At 42.8% G+C, this 21,045-nt stretch overlaps 1 protein-coding gene across 3 annotated transcripts; it reads left to right on the top strand.

The window, feature by feature from the left end:
* The first annotated feature begins 275 nt into the window (after window positions 1–275).
* Window positions 276–20,819, top strand: LOC109641101 (rapamycin-insensitive companion of mTOR). Of its 3 annotated transcripts, XM_020105425.2 has the most exons (38): window positions 276–381; window positions 507–554; window positions 2,101–2,198; window positions 4,786–4,850; window positions 5,101–5,232; window positions 5,426–5,489; window positions 6,006–6,132; window positions 6,262–6,431; window positions 6,756–6,823; window positions 7,273–7,340; window positions 7,439–7,521; window positions 7,960–8,047; window positions 8,246–8,336; window positions 8,692–8,758; window positions 8,917–8,997; window positions 9,235–9,335; window positions 9,523–9,688; window positions 10,668–10,769; window positions 10,857–10,903; window positions 10,987–11,122; window positions 11,226–11,425; window positions 11,561–11,687; window positions 12,162–12,326; window positions 13,011–13,087; window positions 13,334–13,412; window positions 13,535–13,644; window positions 13,742–13,829; window positions 13,964–14,056; window positions 14,169–14,275; window positions 14,445–14,674; window positions 14,826–15,933; window positions 16,207–16,287; window positions 17,414–17,673; window positions 17,777–17,983; window positions 18,084–18,236; window positions 18,630–18,753; window positions 18,856–18,994; window positions 19,075–20,819. In XM_020105425.2, exons 1-38 carry the CDS (start codon window positions 333–335, stop codon window positions 19,153–19,155), a joined length of 5,280 nt encoding a protein of 1,759 aa, XP_019960984.2. In that variant the 5' UTR covers window positions 276–332; the 3' UTR covers window positions 19,156–20,819. The 3 variants fall into 3 exon arrangements, with proteins under 3 accessions (XP_019960984.2, XP_019960983.2, XP_019960982.2); XM_020105424.2 differs by lacking the exon at window positions 16,207–16,287; XM_020105423.2 differs by lacking the exon at window positions 16,207–16,287 and having other exon boundaries at window positions 17,366–17,673.
* The last annotated feature ends 226 nt before the right edge of the window (window positions 20,820–21,045 follow it).

Here is a 21,045-nt window from a genome sequence, read left to right as displayed (position 1 = left end):
CGAGGCACCTAAAACTAATACTTCACTGGCAAATATCAACTATAAAGTTATCAATCACAAAAAGAGATATCAGTGTTACATGTGTAAGAAAATCTCTCTCCCCATCGACCATGCTGCAGTCGCCGGGTCAGATGCATGTTTTCTCCGTCTTATAAGATCGAATGGTGATGGAGGAGGATCCAGCTGATCTCAGATCGGATGGTGATGGAGGAGGCTCCAGCTGATCTCGGGTCTGCTGCGGTGACGCGATGTCCCCGAAGTCTCCCCCGTTGTTCGTCTATTTTCTCGCGAGAAGCCGCGAAGTTTCCGGTGTTGTGTATGTTCCTGGAAACATGGCGGCCAGCTTCCGCGGCCGTCCTATCCGGAGTCTTCGGATGCGAGGTAAGCGTGAAAAGCTCGATTGAGCGGCATGTGTGATGGCGGAATTTTGCGAAAGTAGATGTTCCCGGGCATGTGATGAGCCGGGCGGGATCCCTCACCATGTGGCCGCTGTGTGTTTCTGACAGGTCGGAATGACAGCGGGGAGGAGAACGTACCGCTGGATCTGACCAGAGGTAAGCATCATCACCCTGAGAGCGATTATTGTTCAAGATGGATGAGGCGCGTTTCTGCAAACTGTGGCTCCGAGGAGGGAAAACATTGGTCGTCGGTGCCCATGTCCCGTCAGTGATGCTGTTCACTCCCCCCTCTCTGTTTGGTTTAGCCAGCTATACCATAATAACAGGCGGCTGCGAGCTAACTAACTAGCAGGGTTAGCATTAGCTAGATGCCACAGCTAAGCACCCATGGCGACGGTGTGTTGTTTTGGTTGGTGCTAGTGGACAAAACAGGCTCGTATCAAGCCGAACCGCCACAAGGGCTGCAGTAATCCTGAGGTTAGAGCTAGCTGTAGGTTCTCGTGTGTTTATGGGCTGTTAGCTGGGGAGTTAAAGATACAACACATGCTGCGGCAGGGTGTTTTTCTTTCGAGTTGTTCTCTGATACATCTGCGCAGCTCTTCTCCTCCTGCAGCAATAATGTACACCCCTCAATCCCTGTCTCAGCGACCCACACTGGTTGTATTCACTGCAAACCAGCGTCAATCAGCATCTGGAATGTCAGATGAATAAAAAGTCAAGAGTGTCTCAGTCTAATCGACATGAGGGATGAGGTGGAGGGGCATTAAATCTGCCAGCTGTTTCTTCATGGAATCGGAAAGGGTCCTGCGTGTAAGAAATTGGACCTCAAGGGTTAATTGCAGGTCAGGGTAAGTGGATCATAACACTGTGGACGTGAGTTTTGTGCAATCCTAATACTGACGACTAAGGTGTGTCTGCATCCAAGACTTTCAAGGTCATCAAACTTCAAATCCTGACCATGACAAATGTTTTTTGCACACTCTTACATGGACAGTCTATCCCAGAGGAAGAATATTGCACTTGCAGATCATTGCTGCGTCAGTCTATGCAGCTCAGGCTATGTCTGATACAGTTAGGCAATATTATATTCTACCACAAGTTTAGCAGAAAATGCTCATCAGTGTTTGTTTGGTTTCATCAAATCTACCACAGATGCAGTTTGTTTTTCTCATGGATAAAATTACATTTGTACATTTTGTACTTATGTAAATTCGGTACTTGAGAAAATGGATTGTAATAGTCGATACATTGACACTTTAACACGTCTTTTAATGTGTCCGGCTGTTAGTAATTCGAATGATGGCTTATACTGAGATGCTACTATTTGACAGATTGAAACGCTTGGCTAACATTGTTGCTGAGGAGAAAATTTTGTATTCAATTTGTTAAGCTGGTGTATTGTTTGTTTCTGCAGCATTGATCTTTTGGTTGAAATACAGTATCTGGAGCTACTTTCCTCTGTTTTTACACAGTTTCTAAAAGGAACTGAAAACGAAAAAAAAAAAAACCCATTTCCCTGCTCAAGTCTTGCTTTTACAGTCTAGACCTTGTTTTGACTGTACACACTAATTTAGTTGGACCAGCTAAACCAACTTCCTTCCTGCAACATATCATAAACAGTTCATTGACTGTTATTGTGGCAATATGGTGTAATATAACATTTGTCTTAGTTACATTGTATTTCCTTCATGTTCTCCTGCAGAGCCATCAGAAAACTTCCGTGAAATCCTCCAAAATGTGGCCAAATCACATGGAGTCAGTAACATGCGAAAACTGGGCCACCTGAACAACTTCATAAAGGTAACTCTACCAGATTTCTATTTTTTTACCACAGGGTTTTATTTATTACTTTAGACAGTGTTGACAATACAGATCATTATTGATGGTAATAAAGTTGTAGGGCTGTTAAACCTGCAATTACAATCATCAATCTTTTCAAGACGTGTGACTAACTCTTTGTAAAGACTGACTAACTGTGCTTTCCATCCGCTGTCATGTTACCACTGACCTCTCCTTGATCCTCTCCTCTTGGGTGTTGCTGCCAGTAGGCCTTGCTGTGTCTTGTCATTGTGATGCTGACAGTGACTGTAACAGGAGCTCTAGGGATGGTAAAACACTCATGTGCAGCACTCTAACTTTGAAACTTGAGAAGTTTAACGTCTGGTTATTGTTTTTATGAACCTGAGACACTGTCACTTCCAAACATTATATTTTCTACCACTGAGGGTAAAAGTGAAGGTCTTCCAGTATAAACGGACGCCGTGCTTCTAAATTTCTCATATGTCAAGTGATCATTTATCGGGCACCAGAGAAGATATTTATTGGGCTGTGTGTGTCATACTTAACAGTAGTTGGTGACAGTGATGCACAGATTTATTGTTTGCAAAAAAGAAGGAAGAATAAGAGATTTAGTTCGTTTTCTATTCGTTCCGCTGCAGATAACGGTTCAGATGGAATGGGTTGGAAGTGTTTTTCGATTTGAGTCTTTTTCTTTGTGGCCTCACTGATGGACTAGTGACCTCTGCAGGGTCTTTTTCTGCTTTTCATCTTTCACACATTAGAATAGTCTTGGGCCCTCTTGCAATTTTGAACAGGAATAATATAAAACTGAAAATCTTGTCATTGAGAAAATGTCCAATTCACCACCCTTGGGCACCGGTTGTAATGATAATGATGTTTGCTGATTTGCACTGAGCCCCCCGCTGTCGTAAACCACCTCTGACTGTGTGTCATGGACATATTTTTTCCAACTGTTGGTGGCCCTGCAGCCAGTTTGTGCTGGCCTTCAGAAAACGGTGCAGCTGGCAGTGCGGTTGACTGGAGGCTAAGTGTGAGGCTGAGTTGTGCGTCTGTAATCCGTACACCTAACTCCCTTGTTTACAACTGACAGGAGGGTAATAGTCATGACGTGTGTGTATACGTCTGTTCGAGCACCATGCCTCTGATGCCTTATAAGGGTTCCAGGACAGTAAGGGTGACCTAATCCCCCGGAGAGTGTCACATGCCCATCGCCCCATCTCCTCTCCCGCCCCCCTCCTGCCTGCTTGGACTCTGACATCACAGCTGGTTTAAAACAACCCCCTACTCACCATGCCCTTGTTCACCCATCCTGTTCCATTTCTTCCCTTGCTCTGTGGTTTGTAATGAAGGAGAGAAGAGGATTATTTTCATCTTCAAGACGCAATCACACATAAATTACCCTTTTGATTTACTCATCGGCTCCTCTGCTGATGCTGCATCGGGAAAGGCTTAGGTTACCTGCTGTGATAAAGTAGCACTGCCTGGGTGCCTCAGGGTGCTCAAAAGGTGGTGGCTCCTCCCATTGCTTAGGGTGGGTGATCTGATGATTTTATATATCGACTTTTCATAAGCTTCTGGTATGATTTCTTTTTTTATGAGGATCACCCACCCTTACTCACTGCTTTGTGTGTATTATGCATATTCTAAACTGTGCTTTTGTTAGCATTAGCCAGATGACACCAACTATCGCTGAAGACGTGAAAACAAAAGCAGTTCATCATCAATAGCCTTCAATATGAACTGATTTTGTTTATGTTTATTATGGACAAAGCATTTTGTGTCCATATAATTTGAATGATTTATACACCAGCAGTATGTTGGCCGCTGTTAATCATTGAGGAACTGTGGGTGAGGAGCTGGAGCAGGCCTGGTAGGGTACACCAAACAGAGCCAAATAGTCAGGTTCACAGCAGAAGACGTATACAAAGTAGTTTTCAGAAATGAAAGCCGGTGAATGTCCTGGGTCTGGACTTTCTCCAGAGTTTGCCTTTCACACATGAACAACGCAGCAGGAGGTAGTCAGCTCAGACGTGTTCACAACAACACAGAGTGTTCAGGTGAGGGGTGGTGCAGCACAGGCCGGATGAAATGTATTAATTCTGCAGTGGCGATCACATGTTTTTGTTTTACTGCACATCAACACCAGCTTCGACCCTTATTACCAAAAGTTCTCTTTATAGCTTTGTCTGTGTCTTTTTCATCCTGAGAGATTTGTATCTGTGTTGTGTTACAAACGTCATCATAGCGCTCCTGCTGTGTTCTTACATTGGCTTATTCAGACATTATCTGGAGTTTTTACTAGGGGGCAAACTAGAAAGTCTAGAGCCTCTTGCATGAAGTTCAGTGCATGTCTGAAAGCAGCTCAAAAGAATCATTCAACCTGTAGCTTACTTCCTGTTCTCTCACCCTCTATTTTTATTCATCAAAAATATACATGTACTCATAAGCAACAAATGCTGGTGACAAAATGCTGCACCAACTACACGACCTGTGAATGTGTTGTCCCAGTGCTTTTGTGATTGTTACTACCACCAGTGAAACCATAGGATTATCCATTTCGATTTCTTGTTCTGTCTCTGTGTTACAGCTGCTATGCAGCATTGGTTACCGTGAAGAAAACTTTGGGTTTACACACGAAGAAATCATTGTTTGGTAAGTTTGTCAGTGACAGTTTATCAGTAGTTTTAGTTTTGTCAACACATGCTCTTGTCCAGGTCATCAGCTTGTTATTTATGCAGCCAAGTAAAACTCTTAGATAGTAAGGCCTGGTGATTAATATACATTTGCATCTTAAATCCATTGTGCATATGAAATAACTCAGGGAATAAATCAAGTTTGTAAGTATAATTATTCTTTTGCCGTTCCCATTTTCTAATTTTGGACCTTGATTCTTCGCCCTTAGTCTGCGACTAGCTCTACTGAATGAGGCCAAGGAAGTGCGTGCAGCAGGGTTGCGGGCGCTCCGCTACCTCATTAGAGACACCACCGTGCTGCAGAAGGTCCTCAGACTACAGGTGGACTATTTAATAGCCAGGTGAGATCCTGCTGTCAGATGGAAACATCTGGGCTCATCCTCATGTTGTGGGTTAATAATGCATATTTCAGAAATTTGCATGGTTCTTGTGCTATGCTTCAGTCGTACTTATTTGGTTGACAGGTTTATTTTTCTCTCTCTGTGGGGAAACGAGAAGGACATGACTAATGATGCCACTGTGTTCTTGTTTCAGATGCATCGACATCCAGCAGAGCAATGAGGGCGAGAGAACTCAGGCTCTGAGACTAGTCCGAAAGGTAAGATATATGGAACACAGCATGATTATTTCTTATTTTCCATTCCTCTGCAGCCATTAATTTGTATATTCAGTGTCACTCACTAGGAGATAGCCCTCTGCACTCGACATCAGCTTTAGAGGCAGCACACAGTGCCACCAGAAATATCATTGGGTTAGCAGCAGTGTCAGAGTGTGTACACTTTGTACGAGTCTGCGGGCGAGGTTATTTTTAGCTCTTTCTGTAGTTTACTGTACACCTACCTCACACACACACACAGAGTCAGGTCTGGTTTCTGTAAAGGAATACTTTGCCATATAGGTAGTAATATTACCCCCTGTGTTCATTACATATAGCCTGGACTCTTATAAAATGTATTTCTCCATCACTTCATACATTGCACAGTCTGACATATGTGACCCTCAGAATACATTCAGTTACTCTCAGAAAGGCCCTAAAAAAACATTGCAGATATTTTTTGCCTCTATTTGTCTAAACTCGTTGACTCATGTTTCTCTCCTCTCCCTCTTCCTGTAGATTATCACTGTCAATGCAATGTTGTTTCCCACGTCTATCACAAACTCTCTAATTGCTATTGGCACTGATGGACTCCAAGAGAGAGACCGCATGGTCCGCGCGGCCATCGCCATCGTATGTGAGCTAGGTGAGTGCCTGGCCTCAGAAAGTCGCTCTGTTCATGGACAGAAATAAACCCTGTAAAATACCTCATTTGCGAGAAAGAAGAAAACAAAGCGTCTGATATTTCTTTGTTGCTGAATAATTCCACGCGCAGCCCTGAAGAACCCAGAGGTGGTGGCCAAACGAGGTGGCCTCAGCACCATCCTGAAGAGTGTGATTGACTGTCAGTTGAGTCGCATCAACGAAGCACTGATCACCACCATACTCCATCTTCTCAACCACCCACGTACCCGCCAGTACGTACGGGTGGACGTCGAGCTGGAGGTACGCACAGATATGAATTCAGAGGAAGCTGCTGTTCATAAATGAGCCAGTGTGCTCCAGGATTAACAGCTTCAGGTTGTAAGTCTCTTTCCCATGAAGCTTAGAGTAACTAGTTAGAACATTTCTCTAAAGCCTCATTGTCTGTAAACGGGCACCTGAGACAGCAGCATCTCATCAGTGCAGTCATTATATCCACAGGGATGTCATATGAGATCTATAGCTAGGTCATTATTACTGCGAGAAGTTTGGTGGGTTACTTACACTTAAAAAGTCTGTTATATTTTGTACTCATCCATCTTTTGTGTCTGTGTGTCTGTCCTCCAGCAAATCCTCGCCCCTTTCACAGATTTTCACTACCGGCACAACGCAGACACGGCTGAAGGGCAACTCAAGTGAGTGTGTGTGGCAGTGGGTATGAACAGTGTTACTGTTAAGTTACAGACAATAAAGATAGTGTTCTGACATTTCACTCTGTTTAGAGTTTGCTATGTTACTATATTGGTAACACCATGTGTCGAGAAAGTTGAGGGCTTGTATAGTGTTTTTATGATATGGCCCTTGTTATCAGGGCTTCTTGACTCCACAGTGACTTGCCCAGAGGATGTGATGCCACCATCCTTTGGGTCACTCTCAAAGATTTGCCTTTATAGAAAAAGGTCTTTTATCAGTTCTTTTTTTTTTTTTTTTTTTTTACATCCTTTCAAGTTTTACATTGATGGTGTTGTTGGAACCTTTGTGAAAGGTTTTTCAGTGCTCTGTGCAAAAAGAGATCCGATGATGTTGTGTGTGTGGAACGTGGTGCGTTGTTTATTAATGTATGTGCATGTTTTCGTGTTCTCAGGGAGGACAGAGAAGCCCGTTTCTTGTCGAGTAGAATGGCCATAGTGGCAGCCTTCCGCTCCTGGTCTGGTAAGGGCTTAGACAGAGTTACATGAATTGTTTTATATGAAATGTGTTTTTATTTAGAAGGTATCATGAGTTTACATGTGTCTCTTTCTGTCACTCAGGGATTATCAACCTATGCAAGGCTGGAAATTCCGGGATCCAGTCTTTAATTGGCTTGCTTTGCATACCAAATATGGAAGTTAGGGTAAGTATTGAAACAGCTACATTCTAAATATTCACAGCGAATTTCTGAAAGAACAAGGAAGTTAGTAGAATTAAAAGTTGATAGCTTTTGTGTTCCTTCCCTAGCAGCCAACACCTCGCTGATCTCCTGTCTGTAGAATGTATGCCCATTAGGCCTTCATTTTACTGTAGCTGTGGTTAGATGAAGACCCAAACCAGCTTTCATTTGTTTTGGTTCCAGTCAGAGTATTGACAGAGTGAGATATCTGACTAAGATATATGTCAGATAAGATATATGACTAAAGCTGAGTTAGTGGCTTCCATTAAATCAACTGCATCCCCTGATTTACCCTAAGTGTTTTATTATTTTTATGGGTCGCTTGTATTTTTAATGTTTTTTTTTTATTTGTGAAGCACTTTGTCAGTAACTATGATTCCTTCATTGTAATTTGCCCTGCAGAAAGGCTTGTTGGAGGTGTTGTATGAGATATTCAGACTTCCGGTGCCCATTATAACTCAAGACTTCACAGAAGGTCTTCTAAGTGTTGGTGAGAAAACATTTGTTTTATATCTTCACAATTCATTTTCATATTCAAAGTATTTTGGTACACACTAATTTGGTTGTTTTGCAGCCACATTGGCAATGTGGCCCTGTATGGTCATGGCAAAAAGCTTTCTAGTTTTAGAACCCTAATAGTTACGTTCACAGTAACCTTTAGGATCATCTCTGCTCTTATTTACCTCAGACCCTGCCAGGTTCCAGGACACCTGGAGACTGTCTGATGGGTTTGTTGCTGCTGAGGCCAAAGTCATCCTGCCCCATCGGGCCCGTTCAAGGTGAGAGAGAAGAACATGGAGTCAACTCTTGGGTTGTCTGTCCACACGTATATACCTATGTCCCTTCCATTCTCGTGTACCTGATATCTCTTCTGATTTCTACATATTTAGTCTGATAAGATTCTCATGGTCATGGCCACAATACACATTTTTGGCATGAATCTGCTTATTAATGAAGCATTGATAGAATAAAATGTGATTAAACAGTGATGACATTTTATATCCCCAAAAAAAATCAAAGGTCAACTTCACCAGGACATCATGTTCTGCCAACAAATTTTATTGCTCATTAGATTGAGACAATATTTCCTGTAACTTGTCTTCAGTAATTTTAGTTTCTTCTTTGCTTCATTAGGCCTGATCTGATGGACAACTATCTGGGATTTGTTCTGTCTGCCTTTATTTCCAGTGGGCTGTTGGAGGTGAGTTAAGGAGAATCATACACAATGGTTTCTCTGATTGTATTGTTGCATGATTTTACACCACATGTCTGATTTACCGTTCTACACAGCAGCTGTATGGTGTGAATGTTTCTTTTGGAGCCATAACCTTCCTTCTTTCCTTATCTTTGTCTCTGCAGGGTCTTGTAGAAGTTGTGACAAGTAGCGATGACCAGCTCGCTATCAGAGCTACCATCCTGTTGGGAGAACTTCTACACATGGTAATTAAGAAAGTGGGGAAACAACACACGGCATACTAAGGAAAACTGTAGGAGAACATTTTTTTTCTCACTGCCATCTCACACACTGCAAAAGCCCTGAATGTTTCTGCTGTGTGTCACTGCAAAACATACAGAGATTTGTGTCATTTGAAAAGCTGCCTGCTATGACTGAGTTACTGTGATTCTAATTCAAAATGCATCTCTGCTTTTTCTTCCACCCGCTTCTCTCATGTTTAGGCAAACACCATCCTTCCTCATTCCCACAGTCACCACCTGCACTGCCTTCCCACCCTCATCAACATGGCAGCCTCCTTTGACATCCCCCAGGAGAAACGACTGTGAGTACACACTGTTACACCCACACGTCTGCTTCTCCTCTCAAAAAAAATATTTTCAGTGCAAACACATTTTCTCACTATTCAAACAGTGAATTAAATACACTTCCAGAAATTAATTATAAATAAAATATATCCTAAATATTTGGGAAGCTGAATTAAATCCCTAATATTAATTGTGTGTTTCCAGTCGAGCGAGTGCAGCGGTCAACAATCTGAAGCGTTTCCATGAGAAGAAGAAGAAAGGTTTGAAACCACACAGTCTTTACCTGGATCACATCATTCGCAAGTCGGTGTCGTCACATAGCCGCAGAGAGTCCCACTCGCGTGTCCACAGGGATATCTACGTTATTAAGGTAAAGACAAACACACTTCTCACATTCTAGATTTAAAATGTAGCCATCATCCGTGTAACATCAACATATTTAGTTTGTTTAAAGGCAAACTTTTTTGTATAAATGCTAATTTGCCATCCTTCTCTTAGCAGATATCAATTTCATCTCTTTGTGTTCACTACAAACATTGGGCTTGGGTTTACTTTAGCTTTGCACAAACACTGAAAAGGGGGAAACGGGTACAGTAGTTTTCTTCACAAATGAAAAGAGAACCTTGGTTGTGTCTCAGGTTGTATATTCTCATACTCACAGTATCATTTTTTAAGTTTCTGTTTACAGACAAGTATGAAAACATACATACTTGCACAATAAGTCCCAGGATGGTGCATTAAAGGCAGTCAAAAAGTAAAACCCTCAATGGTCGACATCATAGTTATGTAGTATGTATGTAGAAGAAATGTTTTATCAAATTTGCTGCCACGGAAGAAAGACACGTCATCGATTGTTATTTCTGTTGCATGTGACACAGGGGCCACATGCAAGAAAGTATAACATTCATTTTTAAGTTAGGTGTTTTTTTCGGTGAATGGACCACAACTTTGATTTGGGGACAACAGCCGGTGTCTGATTTGAGACACAGCATTTCTTTCACCTGCAAAATGGTTGAATTTCCATGTTGATATATATGTACTGTATATTTAATCTCAGAATGTACTGAATGTGCTTTTGTTGTAAAATTGTGAAAATTTCTGAGCAACTTGCTTCAATTTGTAAACTTAATAAATGCTTCCACTTTTGCTCCTTTCCAGTTAAATATGTGAGATTCAATGTGAGAATGAGGTGCAGCAGATTTAAAGTTATTACGCCTTTAACTAAGTTCGGTTTCTTTATTGAATAAATGAATATGTTTTTCACAAAGCAAACAATTGTATTATAATTTGTAAAGAAATTCAAACAGTATTTGTTCCTATTTATCATAATTGTAAAATCAATGTTTCAGGACACAGAAGAAGCACTTATGATGAACCTGAGAGACAGTCACATTCTCAACCACAAGCAGAACCTGGAGTGGAACTGGCTGCTTATTGCCACCATTCTGAAGGTCAGGCAGTTCTCATGTAGCACCACAGACTCCAATTGTAAACTCTTTTTCCTGTCTTATATTAAAACTTGTGTTATTTTCTCCTAGTGGCCAAATGTAACCCTCAGGAACAACAAAGATGAACACATGCACAAGTGAGACCCCCTTCATATCATCAAAAACCCCATTGCAACATGGGAAATCATTTGACTAGCTTATTTTTTTTGATTTGATGCAGGTTTGTGCGGAGGCTGCTGTACTTTTATAAGCCCAGTAGTAAATTGTATGCAGGACTGGCACTGGATCACGTTAAGGCCAGACAACTCACTGTGGTTGGTTGTCAGTTTGTTGAGTTCCTCATGGACTCAGATGAGGTGAGAGAAATGACACACAAACCTTATATTCCTGTTTTACCTTTGGCCATTCTCTAATTTGACTCTTCTGTCTGTCCTCTCTCTTTCCCCCTCTTGTCACCAGGATGGTCAGGGTTACCTGGAGGAGCTGGTGAGGGACATGGTGTTGTGGCTCTCCTCGTCCTCAGGACTGAAGCCCGAGCGCTGTCTGCAGAGTAACGGCCTGCTCACCACACTCAGCCAACACTATTTCCTCTTCCTGGGGACGCTCTCTGCACACCCACAGGGAGTCAAACTGCTGGAGAAGTGTGGCCTGTTTCAGTGGTGAGTGAACAGAAAAACCTTTTCCAGGCCCAGAGAGTTTAAATAATCTCAGACGCATTTGTTCTTTTTATGAACCAACCACAAGACACATTAGATTGAGGTCCTGCTAACAACGTGTCCAATTTGTACTTGCAGCCTGCTGAATCTCTGCTCTGTGAAGAACCAGGACGCTGTGCTCAAACTTGCTGTAACCACACTGGACTACAGCAGAGACGGTCTGGCTAGAGTGATCCTCTCCAAGATCCTCACTGCTGCTACTGATGTGAGACAGCCACAGGAACATAAAAATACCTTCTGAAACGTGCAATTTCCTTGTACTCATCTGTTTGAAGTTAGTTGGAGCTACATTTTGCAACTGCAGTTTATGCAGAAAAAATAAAGATTGCCATTTTGTGAGTGCTACAATATTGCAATTGAAAGTAAGAATGGCACTTTGTAGGGCACATACCACCAAGGCCAAACAGACCTAAATATTTTTCAAGATCTGTACATTTTTTCCTGAGAAATTGATAACTCACTTAATGTTGCAGAAAGTGACAGCAAAAATCATCCCAATCCGCAGGGTCCAAGCTTAATTTACTGGCTCTTCCCTGGCCCACTCCATTGCCAAGTTTGAAAAAAAACAGTTCAGTGTTTTTTTATGTAATCCGGTTGACAAACCAACAGACAGACACATAAAACATAATCTTCTTGACAGCAATAACAATTCCTACAACCCTCTTGTCTCACCGAGCAGACGTGTAGGCTGTATGCCACCAAACACCTCCGTGTGCTGCTGCGTGCGGGCGTGGAGTTCTTCAGTAGCTGGGGCATGGAGCTGCTGGTCACGCAGCTTCATGACCACAGCAAAGCCGTATCCATGGAGGCCCTGGACATTCTGGATGAGTCGTGCGAGGACAAGGTGACATGAATCACTCACTGACTACAGTCAACACAGTAGAGCTGTTCATTGGCTGTGGCTCTGCTGTGCACCTCACATGGGAGAGAGAGAGAGAGTGAGAAACTGAATGAATATAGAGCAGAGCATTGAATTTACATTGTCTAACTTTACAGAGCAACAGCGCCCTCTGGAGCTACTACTAGTGATTTATTCTGCTGGGCTCCATGTCCAAGTGATGAAGTGGTTTTCATGCAGAAAAAAATCACTATCAACGAATCGAACTATCAATCTGCGACTGTGTAGTCCCACCCAGACCAAACCAGAAGAGTTGCCACTGTAACAAATACTCAAAACTCTATTCTTTCATGCTGGTAGTTTAAGTTGAGAGTATCAGTCAGAAAGCATTTCTCACAGGAGATCGCACCAGCTCACCAAAGAGCAAGGACAGAACTCTGGGTGCGGAGTGGGAATGAAAGCAGCTCCACTCTCCCTTTTCAAGTCAGTGAACGGCCAAACTCATTTTTAAGGTAGAAAACTTGTAGAGTTTTGCTTTAAGTTAACACAGAAACAAAGATTTAACATATTGCAAGAGGCAGAGAAAATATGTTGGATTTACATGGACATGAGCTGTGGCTGTTTGTCCCCTCCTCTGTAGTGTGCTTATGCTTCCTGCTGTCTGACTTGTTATATTTTGCTGCTTCACAGGCCAACCTTCATGCGTTGATCCAGCTAAAACCAGCCCTGTCCCACCTGGGAGATAAAGGCCTCCTGCTGCTCCTCAGGTGAGTTTTATACAGCTTGAATCGTTTTTCCCTCCCAGTTCACATAAAGTACCGCTCACTGAGGTTCTGGTTAGGATTGAAGCTTTGGTCATGGTTTCATCTAAACTAGGCTCAGAAAACCATCGATCCATGTTTACCACATCAGCAATGCTTACCAGAATTTGGACTACAATATATTTGATTTGTTTTATCATCCAACCGCATTCACGTCTCTTTAAATACCCTGTGCATCTTTTTTCTGTTTAGGTTCCTGTCCATTCCCAAAGGTTTCTCCTACCTCAATGAAAGGGGTTATGTGAGCAAACAGCTGGATAAATGGCAGAAGGTATGATCAGAATATCCATTTAATAATAGTTTTTAAATCATCTGCTTCTAAATCATGATAAGACCACAAACTAACAGAAGAATCAGTTCAACTCTGTGACCTACATGTCATATGGATTGCAGGAATACAATCTTAAGTATGTGGACCTGATAGAGGAGCAGCTCAACGAAGCACTAACAACCTACCGTAAACCTGTTGATGGAGACAACTACGTCAGACGCAGCAACCAAAGGTGAGAAGCTTGACTCTTGAATACTGTCAGCATCATCTGACAAACCGCTGGATGCTATGCAAACTGTATTTTTCTCATTTTTTTGGGTTTTCTCCAGGTTACAAAGACCAAATGTCTATCTTCCTGTGCACTTGTACGGACAGCTGGTCCATGATAAGACAGGCTGTCATCTTTTAGAGGCTCAGGTAACTACTTTTTATCGGTTCAACAGCACACTGCGTCCTTTTTACATTTTTCAATTCCCTATATTTGTTTTACTGGGGAGCAAGTGGTTTATCTAGATGCAGCTGGCTTTGTTCTTACCATCTGTCTTTTCCAGAGTGTGGTTCCTGACCTCAGCTACACAGTTCGCTCCCCGATGCTGGACACCTGGGAGGGCATTAAACAACTGAAGGCTGCTCTCTGGGCACTGGTGAGGAACACATTTACTGTCACATTCTATCACCTCAGTTACTCTGTAACTGTCAATGTAATATTTAAAGTTACAAAGAGATGGGTCTGATGGTGTGTTGTTTTCCGTGCAGGGCAACATTGGCTCTTCAAACTGGGGTCTGAATCTCCTGCAGGAGGAGAATGTCATTCCTGACATCCTCGCATTGGCTCAGCACTGTGAGGTGCTCTCAGTACGAGGGTATGCTTATCCTATATCAATTTTTTTTTTTTTTACAACTTTTCACTAAACAATACCCAGATTTGAATATTTAAAGTCATCATTTTGAACAGACACTTTTAGCAGGATGTTTGTGTTTTTTTCTGAATTAATTTCAGTATTTCCACTAAGAGTTTTCCTCTGTCCACAGGACCTGTGTTTATGTGCTGGGGGTCATATCCAAGACCAGGCAGGGCTGTGAGGTGCTGAAGCAGTACGGCTGGGATGCAGTCAGACACAGTCGCAGGACGTTGTGGCCTGTCACTCCAGACGAGGTCGACACACACCTGACCTCCGAACTTTCCTCAGTGCCAAGCACGCTCAGTCTGAACTCTGAATCCACCAGCTCACGTCACAACAGCGAGAGCGAGTCTCAGCCAAGTATGTAGGATTTTATCTGTCAACATTTTGAGAGAAAGTCTTGTTAATTTTCTCCACCATCATAGTAATCTGGTATTTTGGGCAGTTACACCAGACATTTGCTTTTTTTTTTGCTCCTGCTGTGGTCTTCATCAACTCTTTGTGCTTTCAGACATGTACATACTGGACGATGACAAGTGTGATGTTCTAGACCAGTCAGATGAGTCCTTCCATCTTCACCCCAAACCGATGAAGGACCGCAGCCCCTTCACCATCCTGGCCTCCACACGCTTTGTTCGCACCCGTTTCCTTAACTCCCTGTCCCTTCCCAGCAAGAAGCTGCGCTCCACCAGTGATCCCAAGATGCCATCAGGCTCTCGCACCCCTACTGAACTCAAGACAGGGAGTATGAGGCGTAACAGGACAGTGACCGAACCCTCAGTCTACAGCCCAAACCAGGGGGATGTCTTCACCCCCGTGTTTAATGGCAGAGGAATGCCAAAGAGTCCCACAGTGAGTCTGGAGACGTCCTTTGTTGGTACCAGGGGCGGCTCTGAGGAGCACCTTGTAGATGGAAGGCTGGCTAGGGGAGGAGGCTCAGGCCTTGCACTAAGTGGTCTAGCAGGGCCCGGGGCTGTGGAGCACACCAGCCGTGAGCGGGAGCAGAGCAGCCGAGAACGTCTGGCAGGAGGGGATGGTGGCTCCTCCTCTAGTGGAGGCAATGTAGGAGGGGGTGGAGGCGGTGGCGGCGGAGGTACTCAGTTTAAAAGTCGCAGTCAGAGCTTTAACACGGACACCACAACCAGCGGCATCAGCTCCATGAGCTCCAGCCCCTCAAGGGAGACCGTTGGAAACCCTGACCATCCCGAACCTGAACCAGACTCTTCTGACTGTGTGAGTCTCAACACAGTGGTTTCTGCCAAGACTGTCAAAACACTCTCCTCCCTCACACCCCAGGCTCAGACCAACCACATGTCAATGTCGAAGTCGTCCACTGTCTCTCTGGTACCGCCCGGCTCCTCGCACACACTCCCTCGCCGAGCTCAATCTCTCAAGTCTCCTTCAGTCACCACCATCAAGAGTTTGGCTGACTGTAGCTTCATGTACACCAGCCCAAGAGACGCGCTGGGCTACGCTACGTTGAAGAGGCTGCAGCAGCAGAGGATACACCCATCTTTGTCTCACAGTGAAGCCTTGGCTTCGCCTGCCAAAGACGTACTCTTCACTGACACAATCACTATGAAGACTGGCAGCCTGGACTCTAGATTAACACCTCGCAGGTAAGTCTTAGTGACAGGGACTGAACGACACAAAACACTGCTGCAACTGAATGTGCCTGTTTTTAATTTGTGTACATGAATGTATTTATTCTTTTTTTTTTTTAACAATATGTGTGTCTTTGCAACATGAGAAAAATATGTGTTCTCTTGTCCCAGTAACAACTCAAATATGCCTCCTCCATTTAGCTTAAGCAGGAGTTTTGATTTCTGTCCGCCTCAGCAATGACAGATGTGATAATGTGTTTTTTGTGCACCTTCTGCTATGTCTGTCAGATTATCAGACAGAAGGCTCACCTGTCCAGAACCCAACGTCTTAAAGCCGTACCGCAGGCTGTCCAGAACACTCGTACCGTGGTGGGTGGAGCGACCCAATGTCCTCCTGAGTAGAGAAATAGGTCCTAGCACAGATCCAGACAATTAGGTCCTCGTTGGTTTTAGTTTAGTCTCAACTATGACTCCTTGCCTACAGTTGTTTTTCAGTTGATTTGACTCCTGTAGTCCTGTAGTGTGACTAAACCCTGTGTAGATTGGTCAGTTGCTGGTTGTTCTTGCCTCTTGGAGCTGAGACTTTTCTTAGAAGTGAACAGGTAGAGATACGTGCCACAATATAGATGTTAAAGTAAAGTTACCAGCTCTTCACTCCAACTATACAGTCAACTCTCCTCACAGTCACTGTCAGCTATTTTACAGCTATTTGTGTGTATATATATATATATATAACATTCAGGTGATTGATCATCAGTGTCTAAATCAGTCTTTAGTAATTATGAGGGAGAAAGTTAATCTGTGAATTACTTCCTGGAGTAACCTCTTCATGGTTTTGTCTATTAATGTAGAGAAAGATCACAGTGACATATTCATAAAGTTAGTTTTGTCTGACCAACAGTCTTAATAGTTAAAAAAAACTAGGAACCAGAGTGCAGCATCAAAAATTAAAAACATTCAGGATGTATTTATTTTTGTTTAAGATTCAGCAATTCATACAATTTAGAAGCTTGAACCAATGAATGTTTGAGGATTTTTCTTCTTTTTCTTGGGGATTAATCGATTGTCAAAAGTCCCAATTATTTTCCTGTTGACTGACGTGCAAAGAACCTACATACTTTGATGTATATTGGTATCAAACAGTCTTTATTTTAGGCAGTTATATAGATAGTAAGCCATACTGATACATCTTTGACCCTTCATAGACATTTTAGTTTCTTAGTAGGTCAAGTTTTTCTATGCCTGAAGACTGTATCACACGTTGGCTTGTATCACACTTGGACACTTGGACTCTACTGTTTACCTGCAGCTGCCTCCCTGATAACATGCTGGCATTAGAGTCTGTTGAGATCCCAACGTCCTTCTCACTGTCTGCTCACTGAGTCTCTGTCTCTGTGCTTTTATCCAACATTTTTCACTTACTCCCCATGTTCCTTTTCTGTCCCAGTCTCTCCCCCCGGATCCTCTCACGTACCTCTCCTCTTGCCCTCCCTAGGTTTCTGAAAGCTCTGAGCTTTGCGTCTCTGGATAAAGAGGAGCTGCTCAGTCCCATCAACCAAAGCACCCTGCACCGCTGCTCTTCAGTGCGCTCTATGGTCTCTGGCATCACCTATGGGTGCAACGATGACTACATTGGCCTAGCACTGCCCATGGACATCAATGATATGTTCCACATCAGAGACTTAGCTTACTTTCAGCAGAGAATCAGCCCCCCGTCCGAAGAGCGAAAACGCTTCCTCTTTGGTGATGGAGATGGTAAATAAAACTTCATGTATAATCAAATGACAAATATATATGATTTTGAATCGGACTGGTTGATTGTGTTTATATGTGCTCCCCATGGTTCTTCCCTCTGCAGGTGACCGCCCGGCTATCCCTCTACTAAAGCAGCAGTTCAGTATCTCTGAGCTGATAGTGTGTCGAGGCGACACCCAGAACCACACAGTGGGCTTAGACGAGACGGGACTGCAGGATCACTCCGAAGAAAACTGCCTGTACTGTGTGGGAGCCATCGTCCTCGGATACCCGACACAGCCACAGTTCAACAGCACACAGCCTTGCACGGGTGAGCCCACAAATACACACACACACTGGGTCATTCACATGGATTTACTTTAAAGTCAGTGCAGAAAATAAAATATGCTGTTTTGTTTTTTCTCTGACAGACTATGTTGACTTTCCATCATGGGGAGGCAAGAGCGGCCATCGCCTGGAGGTGATGCCTCAGTCCAAGTTCTCTGGAGTGTCAGGCTGCAGCGATGCTGCTGTGTCACAAGGCTCCATCTGTAGCACGCCCACACCTGGTGACGTTGTCCTCGGTAAGAAAAACCACAACATGCAGGATATCTTGTCAAATACCCAAACAAACTGCATGGTCTTTTGTTCCTTTATCATTTAAAAAAAACTGCTCAGTATGACATTGCATGAATTGCCATATGATATTCAGAAGACAGATGACACAAAATTGAGCCAGTGTGACCGTGTGTGGCTATAATAAAATCTGTTTTATATTTGATTGAAGTATAAAAGAAGTAGCTCAGAGCACCTGTTGGTGTCTGTGCTTGACAGTAAATTAAACAGAACTAAACTTAGGAAAGGAAATAGAGAGGGTGTGGAAGCACAAAGCCGCCCAGATGGAATAAGAAAATATTGATAAAGCAGTGGCACAGCTTTATATTTATTGTATTTATGTATTTATTTATGTCTTTTAGGCGGAAAGGCGATATCAGAGGACGGCCCCGCCTCCCGAGTCTTGCTGAGGAAGGAGGTTCTCCGCCTCATCATCAACCTCAGCTCCTCTGTTGGAACCAAAGGCCACGAAACAGGACTACTGACGTAAAGCTCTTTTACTTACTTGAAATTTTTTAGATGCATGTTTATTTACAGAAAAAAAGAAATCGTTTTTCAAAACGAGTTAAATCCCCTCTGTTTCTTTAGGATAAAGGAGAAGTTTCCGTATGCATTTGACGACATCTGCCTGTACTCCGAGGTTTCTCACCTCTTGGCCCACTGCATGTTTCGCTTGACCTCAAGACGTTTCATACAGGAGCTCTTCCAGGATGTGCAATTCATGCCAGTAAGAAAATAAACCCACCCTATCCCATTCTGAATCTCTATATGTATCCCATATATTCAAACATTTTCCCTCTTTTCCAGATGTACGAGGAAGCAGAGGCGATCCTGACGAAGCTACCAAAACCTGTCGAAGAGGACGTTGACCCTCCTGAACAATCCTGATCACCCTTTCCCCTTCGTGTTCCTTGCACAGCCCCGGTCCTGCCACCCTACAAACATGGAACGAATGCTTGACTGAGAGAAATTAAGTTATGGCTCCAAGGATGGGGAAACGTTTGGTGTGTTTCTGTTGCTCAAAACAGAGTTCCATAGCCAAGGACAATAAGGAAGTGGTCACCACTCACCTTTCTTCTAGCTAAATCAAGCTGGGAAACGGACATCAGTATCTGTAAACTAGGTTTAACCTGACATGCCTAATGCTGTCTCAAACTTTATTTTCTTCTTTTAACAGGAACAAGGGGGAGCAGTTTAACCAAATACTGTTTTCACATGGGTTGGCAATCTTGAACCACATTCAATAATACATCAACATAATGCTTAAGGACAAGCTGGATCATTAAGACTCACATTGTGTTTAAAACAAAACAAAAAAAGAAAATGAAATGATTCTATCAACATTTTATCTCTTTCCAGAGGTGGTGTTTTTCTGTAATGAAATGAATAAGGCATGTTGTTGTGTCTACCCAGTGATTCCTTGGACCTGCGTTCTTTTCTCCTTAACGAAACAAAAACACTACAGAGGAATCCTGTTGTTTTTAAAAAACGTATCTGGAGCCTTCCTGGCTCATATCCCACCCTGACCTGTGATCTGTTCTAGCCAGATATGCGCTTTTGCTTCTCTCACCTCATCGCTTCCTACAACCCTGTAGCCTCTCATCAGCACAGACCGCTAATTCCTTTTCTATCTCTTGTATCTCAGACAATCAAACATCACTAGTATCATATTTTCTTAAGCACTATATATGCCACCCTTACTCGGTACATGAGAATAGCATGTAATTTAATGCTAGTTTATGCCATCCTTTACTTCTGTAGGACCTTTATTGTATTTTATTCAGTCATTACATTATAAGTGAGCTTCTCAGGAGGTGGTTGGTCTTTGGAAGAATGCTCCGTCGTACAAGTAATCTGTAGACTTATTCATTACAGATTTAGTACCAAACCCTGCTCAGAGATGATTGCAGAACCTGCATACGCCCAGCAGCTCTACCTGACTATGCCTTCTTACCTCTGTGCTTCACCTCCACTGCATGTGCAACAAGCATGGCAAAGTTGTAATGTCACCTTAACGCGTTTCTTGCTTGTAAAACTTTATAAATAGGTTGCCATAACATGCTGCCATCACATTGTAGGAATATATAACGACCCCCTGACTCTGTTTCCACAACGCAATATCACTATCTGTCATTGGCTGAGATAGGGGAGGGTGTGTGTGTGCTGACTAAAGGATTTTTAAAAGGTTTCCAGGGAAACAGGGATCTCTGTTTCCATTGGCTTGTTTTTGCTATAATGCTGCTACAAAAATGGACTCGTAGAGAGATGATTCATAGATCAACTGAGTGATGTCAGATCCGATCTATTTATTATATGTCTGTACCATAGAGTGAGTTCAACCAGAGAAGAAAAAAAGTTATTTATATTTTTTCCTCAAGACTGTATTATAATTTAAAAGATTTTTTTTTTTTTTTTTCTTTTTTTTGTTGCCTGAATCGTGGTTTCCCTTGTATAATGTGTACAGTATGTTTTTGGGGCATTGATGACCTAAAGAAACATACAATCCTATCAAAGGGATGCATTGTTAATAAAACTAAATTTGAAATACCCAACATGTCTGAAATGTTTCTATTTTCTCATTCTTTTATCTGTAACTGTTCTCTTCTTTTTTCTGGCACAGCAGAAATACTATGTTTCAGCAGAAACATGTTCGGATTGGATGAAGAGGTTTTTAGAATATAATTACTTCTGCAATCGGATCATTGACTGTTAACTCACAGTAGGAAATCTTTCTTTCAGTTTGGAGTTTGCATGTTCTGCCTGTGTCTGTGTGGGCTT

This window comes from Paralichthys olivaceus, chromosome 4, assembly GCF_024713975.1.
Source record: "Paralichthys olivaceus isolate ysfri-2021 chromosome 4, ASM2471397v2, whole genome shotgun sequence".
NCBI lineage: Eukaryota > Metazoa > Chordata > Actinopteri > Pleuronectiformes > Paralichthyidae > Paralichthys > Paralichthys olivaceus.
Note: the sequence above shows the minus strand (reverse complement) of the source record. Positions and strands in the feature narration are given on the sequence as shown.

Excerpts from the sequence above, each read along its gene's own strand:
- LOC109641101 (XM_020105425.2), top strand. The coding sequence starts at position 333 with ATGGCGGCCAGCTTCCGCGGCCGTCCTATCCGGAGTCTTCGGATGCGA. Across the intron at positions 4,851-5,100 it reads CACGAAGAAATCATTGTTTG|TCTGCGACTAGCTCTACTGA; the intron begins GTAAGTTTGTCA and ends CTTCGCCCTTAG. Across the intron at positions 14,276-14,444 it reads GAGGTGCTCTCAGTACGAGG|GACCTGTGTTTATGTGCTGG; the intron begins GTATGCTTATCC and ends CTCTGTCCACAG.